We start from the raw sequence: 13,701 nt of genomic DNA, 5'->3' as shown, positions 1-13,701 counted from the left end.
CCATCAATAATCTATTCATACTTTTCTATAGAGAAGATAAATAGATAAGTCAGAATTCAGAAATATGAGAAGGTTGATTATTTCATTAATCAAAAACTTGTTCATATTTTGTTAGACAAAAATTGAAAAGTGTTCCCATTTGAAAGCTATAAATAGCTTAACACATGATACACAACATCTCATATACCAAAACTTCACAAATTTGAAAAAGAAAATGATGTCTTTAGCCACTTTATTCATTGCATTTATCATTTCCTTTATTTCATTGTCATGGATTGTATCGGCACATAGTCATCAAGATTTTATTGATTGTCTCTCAAATCATTTTCCAAATTCTTCCATTTCTGAAATTATCTATACACCCGACGAATCTTCGTATTTGTCTGTATTGAACTCTTCCATACAAAACTTGCGTTTCACGTCGCCTTCTACTCCGAAACCCCTCTTGATCATAAGACCTTTGTATGATTATCAAATACAAGCGGCCATTAGTTGTTCCAAAATTCATGGGATACAAATTAGGTTTAGGAGCGGGGGACATGACTACGAGGGTCTCTCTTATGTTTCTCCCGTTACTTTTATAATCCTCGATCTTATTAACATTCGGTCTATTGAAGTTGACATTGGAAGCAACACTGCTTGGATCCAATCCGGTGCAACTATTGGTCAACTTTATTATAGTGTAGCCCAAAATAGTATAAACTTAGCATTTCCCGCCGGAGTTTGTCCCACCGTCGGTGTTGGTGGACATTTTAGCGGTGGAGGATATGGAACGTTGCTACGTAAATATGGTCTTGCAGCTGATAACGTCATTGATGCTCGCATGGTCGATGTAAATGGAAATATTTTGGATAGAAAAACGATGGGTGAGGATATGTTTTGGGCCATAAGAGGGGGCGGGGGAGGAAGTTTTGGTGTCATTCTTGCATGGAAGGTCAACTTAGTTAGCGTTCCTTCTATCGTAACAGTTTTCACCATTTCGAAAACTTTAGAACAAAACGCTACAAGTATCATTAATCGGTGGCAGTATGTTGCACACAAGTTTCCCAAAGAACTATTCATTAGAATTATCATCGGTAGGGCAAACTCTAGAGTAACGGGGAAGTTGACAATAGAGGCTTCATTCAATTCCTTGTATCTAGGAAGAGCCGACGACCTCGTCAACGTGATGCAAGATGGCTTCCCCGAGCTTGGCTTGACCAAAGATGATCTCATCGAGATGAATTGGATTGAATCCATCCTTTACTTTGCGGGTTTTAGAGGACAACCACTCGAGATTTTGCTAAACCGAGCTCAGCCCACCACACCATATTTCAAAGCAAAATCAGATTACGTGCAAGAGCCGATCCCCCAATCTGGATTGGAAGGGATTTGGGACATAATATTGGAGGATGGTGCTGAGAATTCTATCATAATCTTGAGCCCATATGGTGGCATAATGGACGAAATACCAGAATCTTCGATTCCATTCCCACATAGAGCTGGGAACTTGTACAAGATCCAACACTTGGCCAATTGGAACAACGCGAGCGAAGTCGTGGCCATCAAGCGTATAGATTGGATCCGAAGACTTTACAGCTACATGACACCATATGTTTCAAAACATCCTAGAGCCGCGTATTTAAACTATAGAGATCTCGATATCGGAGTAAATAGACAAGGGAATACAAGTTATGCACAAGCAAGCATTTGGGGGATGAAATACTTCAAGAACAACTTTAAAAGGCTGGTGAAGGTAAAAAGTATGGTTGATCCATCCAACTTCTTTTGGAATGAGCAAAGCATTCCGGTTCTTAACAAATGGACCAAGAAGAAAGGGCACTAATTAATAAACAAGGGTTAAATATATATACACTTCATTTATAATATGATTTAGTCCTATTCCATATAAATAAAGAGGTCTTGCTCTTTGTAATTTACTGCAAAATAAATAATAATACTTGTATGTGACCATAGTGTCACTGTATTTTGGTTATAAATGTTAGTTTCAATGAAATATCAATAAAATATATTTACTTAATCGTTAACATGTTCAAACAAACATTAGTAAAATTAAATGTTAATATTCCGATTAAAAATTGCCTTTAGAATTCAACCGTGTTTACTAGATACATATGTTCAGATATACGCGTGTTTAACATCCAACTATTATAATTTAATTATAGAATTTTCGTTTATGTTTTGCCTGCAATAATTAGTTCTAGGTCTATGCTGTCAATACACTAAGTTGAGGGCATGACATGTTCAAATTAACCTTCATCATTCAATGCCCGAAGAGGACATAACATTTCCAACTTGTTCACTTAAACATAGTTTGTGACACTCTTCGTAATTCGTTCACTTAAACTAGGGCTTAACTTATCCTCTTAAATTACGTAACTAAAATACTTTCTCATTTTTATTTTAATAAAAATGTCCCTATTATACACCTTCTTAACATCCTAGGTATTTGAGTGCGCCTCTACGTTCTCCTCCTTCGTTTTTATCCTCCTTAATTTTTTATCATTTAGTTAGTCAACCACATTTTAGAAACGGAATATACACCTTCTTAACATCCTAGGTATTTTAGTGCGCCTCTACGTTCTCACGTTTTTGTGACGTTTGATCAAAAACATCTTTAAGAATTGGTTCAGTATATTATCTTTTTGATTGTTTAGAAAAAGACTAATCGTAAGCACATTTCTTCACTACAGAGTTTATCAATTACGAATTCAGACTCTAGTATGAACGATATCGTAGATTTTACTTGAAGAAACATTAGAAGCTCAAACATCATTATTTGAAGTTCACATCAAGTTTAATCTTTCAACCACATACCATGAGGGATCTTGCTTCTCTTTTGGAATTTATGTGCTTCAAACTCTATGCCTCGAAGTTCTTTCCCTCCGTTTCCATTCGAGACATACTCGGGATATATCTAATAGAATCGATACATTTTTGTTCTTACGTTTAACAAACCAGACAAAAGTCTAGGCAAACAACAAGTGGTAATTTATATATCTCAACCACTATGAGTGTCTCTTTCATCATCTCTTTTCCTGTGACCGAGGTATATCTATTAGAATCGATACACTTTTGTTCTTGCGTTTAGTAATCCGGATAAGAGTCTAAAGTGAATAACAATTGGTGATTTCAGTATCTCAATTAATATAGTCTTGTTTAATGCAAGTTTTCGTATTTTCCCAAAACACCCCGAGCGTCTCAACTATAACAATTTTGACATTTTTTTTGGAAAATATCTTAGTGCCATTTTATTAAAAAACTCAAAATAAGGAAAAAAATACAAAAGTTTAAGATTAGATTTAAACAATTTCTAGATTTGACAGTGAAATAAGAACTAAATTACAGACATCAACAACAATCAATTAGCGCCTATAGCGTTTTCACTTTGATTCTACTTGTGACTTTCTCAAAAGAAATATCCCATATCTAGCAGAGCTTTCTATTATCTTCATTTTTTTTTATTCCTCTCCAAGATTGAATGAGTGCATTTCTATCTGAAGTTATATCTCCCCAAATATTTTTAGCAGTTCTACTTCTTCCACTGTGAGTTCTTGAATTTATTTATTTCCAAATATTACTGCTCCAAAGTAGCATTTCAGTATACTACATAGAAGGATCTTCCTTTTGCTTTATTCTTCATCCACTCTTAAATTTTTTCACATGTTCCTTGAAAGTTGATGATGTTCATGTTTGCAGCATATCTTCTCCATATTTTTATTACAAAAGAGTATTCCCTAAATAAATGGTTTATGTTTTTCTCAACTCCCGAACATAGGACCATGGTCGGCTCTAGGGTAAGGCAACCAATGCACTTGCATAGGGCCCCCACTTTTATAGGGGCCCCATTTTTTATATTTAATAATATTATATTATTAATATTATTTTTTCCTCTTTTTTCTCCTTTAATATTAAATATATATTATAAAAATAAGTTTTTATCTCGTATTATAATATATTAATTATTTATATTTTAATTTATTAATTAAAATTAAAAAAAAATTACTATTTTAAGGGCCCAAAATTTAAATTTGTATAGGGCCCCCAAAATCTCAGGGCTTCTCAGGGCCGGCCCTGCATAGGACACATATATTAGAAATATTTATGTATTTTCAAATTATGTATTTTGTTTCCAACCTTTTCTTATATATCAGCCAGAGAATAAATTGGTGACGAGGAATAAGTTTTGGAGACCATACCACATTATGTCAATTTACCTTCTATCGTCTTGTTCTAACCATTTTCCATGTCTTTCCTATAATGAACTTCACGTTGCTTTATATTTTCCAACACATTTCATAATTTCTTTCATTGGGTTGTTTCTGCCTCATTAAGTTTAGAATTCTATCACCTTCTGAAATACGCCTCAGAAATGAATCACATTTACTTTCATAGACGTCTCTGAATGAGTATTTGATGCATTGTCTTCTAACTCTGTTTCCTGCTTCTTTGCTCTTCTAACAATTTTGGCATTTTAAAACATATTACGCTTTATTTTTTATAGTTTTCTTTTTAACATTGAGGTTAGTTATGATCATCCACTTTTGTGTGGACATTGATTTTCTTGATGTTTTGTTTGTTTTCTTGATATTTTGTTTACAAAGAATGAACCAGCAGATAAACATATATGTATAAGTAAATAAAATAAAAGAATGAAAATATACAAGTATATAAAAGACTAGAAAAGAGAGATTCCTTCAAAGTGTTTTAGAAAATTTATTAAATCAATGGGTTAAGTTGGAAATATTTCGGTAATCTCAAGTTTAGAATGTTAGACAAGTGACTTAAAAGATGTGATCATGCAAAGTGAAGGAAAGTTATCCTTCTTCTAGTCTAGAGGCAACAAGAGGTGGATATCCCCCAGGTCTCCATGAGGTCCTGGGTTCGAGTCTGTCAGGCGGCAAATTGTGTGTCTGGTTAAATAGTTAAGTGTGTTTTCAGACTATGTGCTTAATCTGCGGGGATCGCACTTCATAGGAGAAGCGGAACCCAGCGTTCTAAAAAAAAAGTGAAGGAAAGTTAGTTTCTTATGTTTTGGTTACTTTTATATTTTTGAATGTTTTTATCAATCAATTAAAGCATAAAACACAAAATAAAACAAACCCAAACTTACACAAAGCAAGCCAAAAATCTCAAAAACGAAAATAAACTAAGAAAAATAAATATCGGTTGTTGGCTAAATTTTATCCGTCGAAAACTTAGCCAAAACCAAAAATGCGATCGGATGGCTTGATTTATCAATCAAGTGCATGGAATCTTCCTTCAATTCTCAGTCGGCTTTCTACGCTCTTCGGTCTCTCCTTCTGTCGGCATCCAAGAACACATGGCTAGTTTTTTCAATCGGTCACCCTAAAATAAAAACAAACCAAACAAAGTAACCAATAGCTAAAAATACAAAAATCTTTTTGAGCTTTATTTTTTTATTAACTTTAATATCAACAATTCACAATCAAATGACCAAACACAACAACAATTACCCATAAATATTGAAGAAATTCAACCAAAATCCTTCAAATCTATTACTTTTAATTTTTTAATCATATCAAAAACATGTTCTGTAATACATTACATTATTTTACTAAATTAATATACAATAATGGGTATCTTTTCAACCCTTTTCTTTTAATTAACCAATTCAAGAACACAATCCTACAAATTTATATAATTCATGCAAATTTAGGATTTTTGTTTTAAAATGAATTTAAGCAAAAAGATAAGATAAAAATCTTCTAAGCCTATTCAATTTCAATAATATAAACTCAAATCAATAATTTAGCCAACATTATAATTCAAGAAACTTAGAAATGTGAATTGTAATTTTATTATAAATTGAAATGAAACAATTACAAGTTAGGGACTTCATAGCAAAGTTTCAACACCAGATGACCGAATTACAACCCCAAGAAAGCGATTGGTTATTAACCAATCGTTATTGGGTAGTTGCGATTGATTATCGCACAATCGTTGTTGCCAATTAAAGCAACTGCAAGGAGACTTCTGCCGATTAAGAGCGATTAGTATATGACCAATCACTATAGGCCTATAGCGATTGGTTTGGAAATTAATAGCGATTGATTTACCGGTCGCTACAATGTCTTTATTTACTAGTGCAAATTTGAGATTTCAATTTAGAAAAATCAAAATTAAATATTTAAAGGGTTCTTTAGGTTGTCTCATTTACAATAGCTAGGATAGGGTATTTATAGGATACTGTAAAAACTTAGGTTGAAAGCCTAAGCCCATTGGAATTTCTGTTTTAATATATCTTGACCTTGCCACGTTGGAACATAGTTGGCATTTACTGAGTTTGTGATTTCTTAAATACATTGATAAATTCAAATAATACACTCTCATAGGTTTTCGCATCCCTTGATCATGTAGAATTTGGATTAAAATTGAGGGAGAAAAACTGTTTTTACAAAATTAAAGATTTCAAAAAATCTTTTTGAATGAGTCTTGCTAAATTTGTTCAAGAACAACCCTCACTTGAATTCTCGGGTCCTCCAATCCTTTTTTTAATTCTTGCATGGTCAAAACACCTACAAAAAAAAATATATATATATATATTAATCATAAAATTAATTATTTCAAAATATTTATAATTAACATAACCATTTATTTCAAAAAGACTTGGTATTTTCCTAAAACCGTTACTAACTTTGTTTTGTTAAGAGTTTTCGTTGACACATAATTAACTTCAAAATTAAATTACTTAATGTAAGAGAAAAAGAACCCCGTCAACATTAGTTATTAATTAATTTTTCCTAAACTAATTTACAAACTAATGACTTATTTATTTCACCTAAAATCTATTTAAAATCTTAAATCAATCTTAGAGTTTAATGGTAAAATAATTTTCTCTAAAACTAATTACATTTCTTTAAAAAGATCTTAATCTATATATATAATTATGCTTAATTTTTAAAGTGTCCGGATTGTCGGGTTGAGAGCTGTGGTTAATTGGGATACTTGGGTCGGATTATGAGTTGACCCGCCCATAAACTTAAAACGGTTAAAAATAAAATTAAAAATGCTAGAGGTATGTTTCGAATTTGCAACCTAACAAAATAAGTACAACCCTTTAACCAACTAAGCTACTAAAACTTTATATTTTAAATTCAACACCAAATTTGATGAACGCAGAATATTTTAACATTAATATAAGTTCAACTGTTTAACTAACTAATCTATATATATATATATATATATATATATATATATATATATATATATATATATATATATATATATATAATGATGTTGAGTAAATGGATACTTGGGTCGGATTATGAGTTGACCCACCCATAAACTTAAAACGGTTAAAAATAAAATAAAAAATGTTATCCGTAATTGTTTTTCACGATTTTTTATATTATTACTCGTGCATTTGCACGAGCTAAATGCTAGTTATAATAATAGCTCAAATTATTTCAATTTAAACTGTATCACCTTATTGTTTATAAAAATTTGAAATCAAATATTTTGGATCCCGATTGATACATCAATGGCTCCAAAAGTATTTATTCATTTAATAATCTATGCAATGAACTCGTATAAAATTTTGTATAACAATAAACACGAAAATTATCAAAATATATAAACAATATAATTGGGGAGTGAAAATGAGTGTCTACACTAGTTTAAATCAACGTTTTTTAAATACACTTTATTCAAGCCTACTATTTTATTTCATCATCTCACTTGAAACTCGAGTGCCAAGTAAATTATGGGGCGTGATTATCGAGTAACGAAAACCTTTCTTAGGAAGGTCTATTTTTGGAATTACAGCTTTTCTACCGAAACTGTTCGGAAGAATAATTGATGCTTATCTTGAAATAACTTTTAGCCATTTTAAGAATAATATTTTATACCTCCAACAAAAAAAATATGAAAAGTAAAAAATCTAAAAGACAAAAATAAAAATTAAGGCGAAAAATGGTACATCACATAACTTCGCCTTTCTACGTGCATTGGTTTTAATCTTGGCACATCTCTCATTTGTTTTGAGATAGTACACGATGTGCGTTGTGCGATGTCATCTGTACACCTATAGTAATATGTGCAAATATTAGCCATTGATTTTGACTTAGGTCTTGGGATCGATCCCCTCTTCCACATTTTTAGTGAGTTTGCCTTTTAAAGGGAACACTAGAAGGGAGGAGAAATTCTCGATTGAAGATATGCTCTCTTACATAGACAGCTTCGCTTGATATTTCGGGGAGCTAACACTCTCTTATGATTTCACTTAGACACAAAAATCGAACACTACTCCCATGACTCATTAATCATCGTTCCGATCAATAGAAACACGTCAGAAGTATTTATGTGTCTACTATACTTATGTAAATACGTGTATGCATTATAGATAAAATAGGCGTTAATGAGTACATTCTACCATTTTTTAAAAAAAAACTTGTTTGTCTTTGGTGTTTGTGTTGTAGGTAGGTCTATGATTGACGCCACAATGTGAGTCATTCAGACTTCCCATTGAAAGTGTTTTGGGTTTCACCGCGAGATGTTCAAGTTAAGCGAAATAGTTCCCTTTAAGGAAATGACTTAGTCACAAAGGTTATGAGCAAGCACATGCTTTAACTCTTCCAAGTGGAGCGACACAAAGATGATGACGGTCTCGACAAAAAGGTTTTATCTTTATGGCTAAATTTCTATAAGGGGCAAGCCAAGATGAATGAAGAAGACGAAAGACAAAATTAGGAGCTAAGAGAAGACTTGGTTTTATTTATCCTATGAACGTAAAATATTTCTTATACTTTGCAAAACATTATGTACATTATAAGGCGAGGACGAGTGTTGAACTCTTGTAACGATTTATCTTTTTTACTATTAACCCTCACTTTTAAATACTTTCATTTTAAATAAAAATGAAGAGTTGGAAAGTGTGCGCCTATTTCACTTTAAATATGTATAAATGATGACATGGGTCATCATATAATTGATGTTACTTCTCTACTTAACCGTCTTTCGAGATCTACAGGTTGTTCTTGACAAACCAAAAATAAGATCCATTAATTGAAAGCATCATAAAATTCACATAGTTGATTAGGCTCAAATACACAACATTTGTATTGCATATAGGAATTGAAGAGTTGTCACTCCAAAAGACATGATATCCTAATTATAAAAAAAATCTCTTATGTCAAGACTAATGGCATTCTTCGAAAAACACGAATAAAAAGTCTAACCTTAAAAAAGGGGAAAAAAATGATACGACATATAATGTTTATCCTAGATAGCGCATTCTAAGTCATCAAGAAAATAAAAAAAAACTAAAGATGAGATGTAAGACGTATATCACAAATAGTGCATTCTAAGTCATCCGAACAAAAAAGAAAAAAAAGATGTGATGTAAGACATTTATCACCGATAGCGCATTCTAAATTATCCAAACAAAAAAAGAAAAAGGAAAAATATGCGATGTAAGACGTATATCCTCGATAACGCATTGTAAGGCATCTTAAAATATAAAAAAAATGGTCATGAAACATAAGGTGTTTACCGGAAGTAGCGCATTATAAACCATTAAGGAAAACGGAAAAAAACTAGTTCACTTTAGGGCATTCTAAAAAATGAAAAAAAACAAATAAATAAAACTCTAGTTCAAACTTGTGTCATTTCCAAAATAAAACTATCACTTTACACCTTGAACTATGTTTTGAACTTATTATTCTTCCAAGAGGATACATAGGTAGTATTGTCTTAAGACTCTGTTATAATTATTTGTTTTTATAAAAATGTGAGGAAATGTCAACAAGATCCTTATCTCTAAAAAAAGAGAAAGAAAATTAAAACGGATATTTGAAACCGAGTAGAAGTCAAGTTGAAAGTGTTCCTTCGACGTACGTTTCAAAACTCGATAACTTCTTCAACGATTCAAACAAAAGATATTCGATTGTATTTTTCTCGTGTTCTTGCGACTCATTTTTTTTAACTTGGGGAAAAGATAAATATCTAAGCTTAAACCACGTGAATAAAGAAAATTGTTCTACTTCCTAAAACATATTTCAAAAAATAAGAGATGACTCAAAATTAGAGGCTTGAGAAAACAAAAATAAGTCAAAGTAGTCATCAATGTTGAAACATTGAAATTACCATTGCATGTTCATCTAGACTCTTGTCTTTATTGTCTAATAGTAAAAATGTGAGTGTATCGATTTGGTTAGATATACCCAAGCTACTAAAAAATGGAGTTTCCCTCATGGTGAAGATATTGAAGTTGTCGTTTATTCATAACTTAAACTCTCGTTCTGATTGTTAAATACAAGAGTATAAGTGTATCGATTATTAGATATACAGGGTTGATCTTATTTAGTGTTCAATATCCTGCTTTCTATAGTAGAAATCAATCCTTAGATGATGTACAAGTTTTCTATTGAAAAAGATTTCATCAATTCAACCTTCAATCGAAAAAACCCAAATTTTATTGAAAATTTTAAATTTGTGTTCTTGAGCTTTTAAGCTTGAATTTTGATTCAAATAGTTGCGGTGATTTTTATATCTTAAAACATGTATCCCGGCCATGTTTGATCAAACTGAAATTTTTTAAATAAAAAATTTTAATTTTAGTTTTTAAATTTGTTACAGAGCTCACTTGATGTTCTTGTTTTGGTCGTGTTCGATAGTAAACATCATTTCAAAACTGTTGGAACAAAAATTAGGCCATGAGATGGCCTAATTCAAAAGATCCCAAAATTTTCCCTAAAAATCGTTTTGAAAAATCAATTGTCTTAGGGTTCAATTGATCGATTTTAAAATTAAGTGTTAGGATCCCTACAGGAGTTGATAGCAACTTACATATAATATTTTCATGATCTGTATCAAAAGATAAAACCCTGCAATTTTCATACCAAATGAAGAACATTGGGTATTCTTGGACCGAGTCTTGTAGGAACGAGGACCGAGAATCTTCGGTCCTGACCGAGACCAAGGACTAATGTTCTTGAGATAGGACTAAGTCCTAGAACCGGTGTTCTTGAGCAAGGACCGAGAAATCTGACCAAGGATTTTCACCTAGGACCGAGAGGTCTGACTTGGGACCAAGACTCCTAGAACCTACGATCGAGAAATCTAGATCTGGGACCGAGACTCCTAGACATAGGACCGAACAATCCAAGTTTAGGACCGAGCCTCCCGAACCCCATGACCGAACACTCCATTCCTCAAACTGAGAATCCCGAGCCCCGATCTAGAGCACCCTCGGTCTAGATCGAGTCCGTTCGGTCTCCGACCGGAAAAAATGGACCCAATCCCTAGGACTCTGGTTCTAAGGCCTATTGGTTCCACTTTTCAGAACCCAAATTTATTTTTGTAATTTTTGAACTCTAATCCATTTTCAAATAATCCTGAGAGGTCAGAAAATAATTTCAAAATATTTTCGGGATATTTTCCAAAAAAATATTTTGACTAAGGCTCCGTTTGGAATTTATTTTTAAATTCTAATATTTTTCTGATAATTTTTAGGTCTTGCACTTAATCTTACATAATTGCAATCATAAGTACGCACTCTAAATAATTTTGTACAATTATTTACGTAATCTAAATTTATCATTGTTTAGGACCCCGGACTACTAATTAAAGGAAATAAATATTATAAATAAATCTTTTGATAGCCAGACTTTTAAAAAATAAACCGTTTTCAACGGGCACGAAGGACATAGCGTGAAAACCTTTTTATGAGTGTAATCAAATAACGAACTCCTTATGGAAACTCCGGTATAAAGTACGTTTATACACGTACATTTTACTGATTTTTCTAAAATTATTTGGCAACTCTATATTCAAATAAATAATTTTTTATTAAATTAATTATGTTTGATTAATTTAAACCAGATTTTAATCAAATTATCATTTGATTATAACAAATCCTCATATTATTAAAATTTAAATTATAATTAATTTCAAAAGCAGTCATGTATTGTCAAAATCTTTAAAAATAATATTTTATTTTAAAAAATGTATGGCATGCAAACCAAGGTTGAAACCACTAAACCTCGAGACACCCTGAATCCCCTGTACTGCCACGTGTTATTTGAAACGTGTTAAGCTACGGAACAAGGAAGTTTCCTAGGGGTTACAATAGTGATGGTGTCATTTCTAACATGTAATCAAGCACCGAACTAAGAATATAATCTCTAAAATACATTTGAACACGCAAAATATTTTTCTTTCATTATTTCTCGAGTAGTAGATTAGGTTGTGACTCTAAAAAAGTCAAAACTAGTCTAAATCGATATTTTTTAATTACACCCTATTCAAATCTACCATTTTAATTTCTCGTCTCACTCGAGAGCAATGTGAGTTACGGATCGAGTAACTAAAACTCTTTCTCATGAATGGTCGATTTTGCGTTACACTAACAATTCATTTATGGTTTATTCAACCGTAACAAATAATTCAACCGTAGCTATAGTCTATTCATTTTACCATTGAGCATATTAGAGGTCTCTCTTAACATAATAATAATTTTATCTTTTAAATGCAATCAATTATTTTCATTTGAATATCAGTTTTATTATATGTCAATGCATCACAGTGTATTAATGGCAAAATTAAGAAGAAAACAAGGTTATCTTTCGAATTCAATTGCTTCAACGAAGCCATAAATTAGCAAATCAATTGCTTTTAACGTAGTCATATATTAATAAGTATTTAGCAAAGCATTTATACCATCAGTTAAAGTCCTGTTTGAATTCAAAATAAATCATTTCATTTACATCTTTTTATCAACTCTAATTCCCTAAAACATTTGATTTCTTAGGCAAGACTAAGTTATATTATTTTTTGGAATATATGAGTTACATTTATCTTACTATTCATATTATCATTTATATAATGAAATAGCTTAATTTCACCTTGATTATTTGATATAAATATTATATTTTGAAGAATTTATCCATGTATCAATACAATATTAAAAATAAATAATTATATAATATTATTAATATATTTATTTATCTTTTATATTCATATTCTATAAAAGTAAGATTATTTTTTTTATAATAATATTAAGTTTTAGTATATGAAATTATATATATACTATAAAAAATTATACAATATACATAAATCTTTTGAAACTGAAAATAATAGAGATAGAAACAAAAATACAATTACTTATCTCACTCATTATCATTGTTAATCGTATCACATAAAATATTAAAATTTATTTTTAAATAACCTACTTTTTTTATTATATATTATAATACTTTTTAAATCATTTTATTTTAAATAAAACCTCACTATTCAAAAATCTCAATAAATACAATACTATTTTAATAATATATTAGTAAATTATTCAAATAAGTTTATTACCCCACCAAAAACAAGTTACTTAAATTATCCATTTATTCTTTAAATAGCACGAATCCTAGTAATTCAAACAAAATTATTAAAATATTTTCTTATATTTTCTAAATACATATTATTAAAAAATGAATTTTAAAAATTTGTACAAAATTAATTCGATAATCTTTTAAATTATTCAAATAAACTGAATCCAAATAAAAGGAAAGTTATCTCAATCATAGATTAAATTATTTGAATAATCTGAATTAGAACAAGGCTATTTTGTTATTTAAATTAAATTAAGATCACACAAAGTTGTTTTAGTAAAAAATTTAAGATAAAATACAATATTTGTCCAAAATTGATTTATTGATACTATTACAGAGAATTATATGAATTCTTTAA

The 13,701-nt window shown here is 30.7% G+C and overlaps 1 protein-coding gene across 1 annotated transcript; it reads left to right on the top strand.

The window, feature by feature from the left end:
* The first annotated feature begins 214 nt into the window (after positions 1–214).
* Positions 215–1,833, top strand: LOC124942539 (berberine bridge enzyme-like 8). The gene has a single exon (XM_047483066.1). It carries the CDS (start codon positions 215–217, stop codon positions 1,823–1,825), a length of 1,611 nt encoding a protein of 536 aa, XP_047339022.1. The 3' UTR covers positions 1,826–1,833.
* Positions 1,834–13,701: the final 11,868 nt, after the last annotated feature.

This window comes from Impatiens glandulifera, chromosome 6, assembly GCF_907164915.1.
Source record: "Impatiens glandulifera chromosome 6, dImpGla2.1, whole genome shotgun sequence".
NCBI lineage: Eukaryota > Viridiplantae > Streptophyta > Magnoliopsida > Ericales > Balsaminaceae > Impatiens > Impatiens glandulifera.
This window is presented reverse-complemented; position numbering and strand designations above follow the sequence as displayed.

What these genes read in the sequence shown, in the direction of transcription:
- LOC124942539 (XM_047483066.1), top strand. Translation starts at nt 215, where the DNA reads ATGATGTCTTTAGCCACTTTATTCATTGCATTTATCATTTCCTTTATT.